This window comes from Ostrea edulis, chromosome 1 (assembly GCF_947568905.1).
Source record: "Ostrea edulis chromosome 1, xbOstEdul1.1, whole genome shotgun sequence".
Lineage (NCBI taxonomy): Eukaryota > Metazoa > Mollusca > Bivalvia > Ostreida > Ostreidae > Ostrea > Ostrea edulis.
Window position 1 is genome coordinate 83640976 of NC_079164.1, and position 3278 is coordinate 83644253.

General features: G+C 34.2%; 1 protein-coding gene across 4 annotated transcripts in view; it reads left to right on the forward strand.

The window, feature by feature from the left end:
• The first annotated feature begins 1405 nt into the window (after window positions 1–1405).
• The window catches only part of LOC125678232 (uncharacterized), a 57951-nt gene continuing 56078 nt past the window's right edge, over window positions 1406–3278 (forward strand). For 2 of the 4 annotated variants that reach the window (XM_056163491.1, XM_056163497.1), the window contains exons 1-2: window positions 2249–2349; window positions 2724–2927. In XM_056163491.1, coding sequence (XP_056019466.1) covers window positions 2264–2349; window positions 2724–2927 — 290 coding nt within the window. In that variant the 5' untranslated portion in view covers window positions 2249–2263. Of the gene's footprint in view, window positions 2350–2723; window positions 2928–3278 lie in introns of all 4 variants that reach the window. The other 2 variants (XM_056163502.1, XM_056163504.1) reach the window with 2 other exon arrangements.

Consider the following 3278-nt stretch of genomic DNA (forward strand, 5'->3'; position numbering starts at 1 on the left):
TAGCAACACACATCAATTAGTAAATCCATGTATTGATTAATAAAAATGAAAAATTTTCTTATCTATCATAGACATTTTTAATGGCATTGAAGATAAAATTTCAATATACTCCCGGAGAATTAAATGGCAAAATCTTTTGATTTCTTGAATTACTTTATTGGGAGAACTTAATTTTTTCCAAAAACCCTTAAAATTTGCGTCATTTTATTAATTTCACCTTATTAAAAATGATAGAAAATAGTACAGATGACTAAATAGGAGACATATTTCAAGTCCTATAAAATCCAGACCCCCTGCCTCATAAAGTGCCCCCCCCCCCCCCCCCCCCCCCCCCCGTAACCACAATTCCTGGACCCGTCCCTGTTCATTACAAAATGCAACATGTACATTAACTGTAGATATTCCATAGAGAGGGCAGTTTATATATATTTACATGTATTTCATTTCATTTTATTCAGGTATAAAATATCACAGAATGTCATGATTGTAGATTTAAAATAACAAATTGAAAGCGGCATAATCTATAGCACTATTCAGTTATAACAGTTAAAGAATAAGTGACTGTATGAATAACATAACAAAATATATTGATACCAAATCTTATAATTTATGGTACTTTATATCAGTTGTAATTAATTTTCCTTACTAGAAATTACCCTTCAAATCACTTGTATAGCTATTCATAATACGGGTTGAAACTGTCACCTTATTCCGGTTTTAATTTTACAGTCTTCGTGTCGAGTCAACCACCGAAGCGATGTCCCATAAAAAGAAGGACGAGTATTCATATAACATGCTGAATATTTCGTAAATCTTTTTATCAGGACATGAAACAATATCTAAACAACAGCAAAAGCAATATAAAACACAGAAAAGGTTTTATTTCAATTATTAACAAGGCAAAAACAAAAACCGGAAATGCGTTTTCTTCGTAAAATCTTCGGGACTACCTTTACACCCTGAAGAAAAAATAAAAGCCATTTGTTAAATAATTAGGCAATTTCCACACACCAAATTCACAATGAAGACTCTTGGTGATCATCTTAAAACACATTCAGTAAGATAATTGAAGAAAAACTAACGTATAACGATAAATCGGCAAATATCAATATCGGACATCGCGGGACATATGTTTCTGAAAATAATTAGAATGATCTGTACAGTAGAATGTGGGACGTTTCGACCTCAGGAGCGTTTCGACCCAAGACGATTCGAATTTCGACCATAGAATATATTGGGTCGAAACGTCTCACCTAATTTTTTTAATTGATAACTGGGACGTTTCGACCCAAAGTTTAATCTTAGACTCTCTCTCTCTCTCACCATGTATGTATGTTTATATAATTTTTATTTGATAATGATCATTGTAAAGTTTGAAAACAAATGCTTATTTCTTCATTGGAATTCATTATTATATTAATTAATCGTCGCTGTGACTGCAAAGAGTAGCGTGCGAGATAACTGCGATCAAATGTGACAATATTGGTGGACTCGAAAGCAAAGCCTTTAAAAAATAATTAAGAGGCAGTGTTTGGCGTGGAGACGATAATGATGAGATCAATGTATACACATCCAAATACACACGAAAGTCACCCCAAACAACCTTCGTTACACCCTTACAAGCTAGAGTTGTTGACGATTCAAGATGTCTGGTAAGTTGAATTCATATTATTCTACTAAACACTGATTTTCCCTTAAGCGTGAGATTTCCTCATTAGAAATAGGCTAAAACCGTCAGACGAAAAGAAACACAGTTGATCATCGAAATGTATGAGGTCGAAATGTCTTTGGGGTTGAAACGTCCTAGTTATATATATATAAAAAAATAAGTGGGACACTTTGACCCAAAATGGGGTCGAAACATCTTAGGTCGAAATGTCTTTGAGATCGAAACGTCCCGTTACCATACAGTACATACAGTACTAGCTGAAAACAATGCAATGTTCGGGAGAAATCATACCTAGGTACTAAAATAATAAGGTAATACTATAGCATTACATACATGTACATTTATCTAAATCATGTACAGAGGTTCGGAGGATAGCTATGAATAATTGAAATGTGGACCAATAGCCAAAATCTTCTGACACATAATAACAATCAACAAATACATATGTGTCTGACCCATAATCACAACAAATACATGTGTCTGACCCATAATCACAACAGATACACGTGTCTGACCCATAATCACAATCAACAAATACATGTGTCTTGGTACATATCATAAATAAATTTAGATGTATGCTATTAAAGTATTTTGATGTTCCAGGAGGCCAGAAGACAATCGGGAAACAATGTGAAGATTGATGATTTGTACTTGAACAATGAAAGACTGGCAGATGACAGGTTCTAGACCTCTATAAATTCTTGATTCTACAATATAGAATTAACATCACATCAAAACATATATATTGCAAATGAGTTGTTGAAATTAACCAAAGTAAAAAGATTTAGGATGCCATTGTCTTCCATGTATATAGTAATATGATATCGGATAATGTGCATTTAGTCATTGTAACTCCTAATTAAAATATTTTCAAAATGTGAAGGAGAGTTAGTGTAACAAGATATATTATAAATTCTCTGTATTACTTACAACTTGCACATACTTGAAGGTCAGTGGCACATTACAATATGCACATACTTGAAGGTCAGTGGCACATTACAATATACACATACTTGAAGGTCAGTGGCACATTACAATATACACATACTTGAAGGTCAGTGGCGCATTACAATTTGGAGGATGGAACTATTCTGGAGACCACATCTAATCCTTTCTGGGCCACTTGCTTGTTTATCAAACATTGTGAAGCTGAAGAAGAACAGAAGAGAAATCTGGATAATCCAGATGTACAAAACTGGACAAACAAATCACTAGCTCGGAAAAGGACACTTTTGTCCGTTTTGTTTAACAGCAAAAAGTAGGTGATTTTGTGACCTATTGTGATTTCTGGTTTCTTTTTGTTGTGCTTGATCAAGTTTGAGTTTCATGGTGATTGGCTTATTTTCACCAAAACTATTGCCCTTGGACTTCAATTATTTCATATTATTTGCTGCTTTATAGACCCTTTTGCTGTGCTTGTAGGTCATGAGCTAATATTTGGTATACAGTGGAGCCCCGGTAATCCGGACGCCATTAATCCGGACGCTTCACCTTCCGGACGATTTTTCTAGGGAACAGAATTTTTATACATTATTTTGCATCATTAATCCGGAAATTCGCGTTCCGGATCCGGACGGTCACTTTTTATTACAAAACGTTATAATGCAAT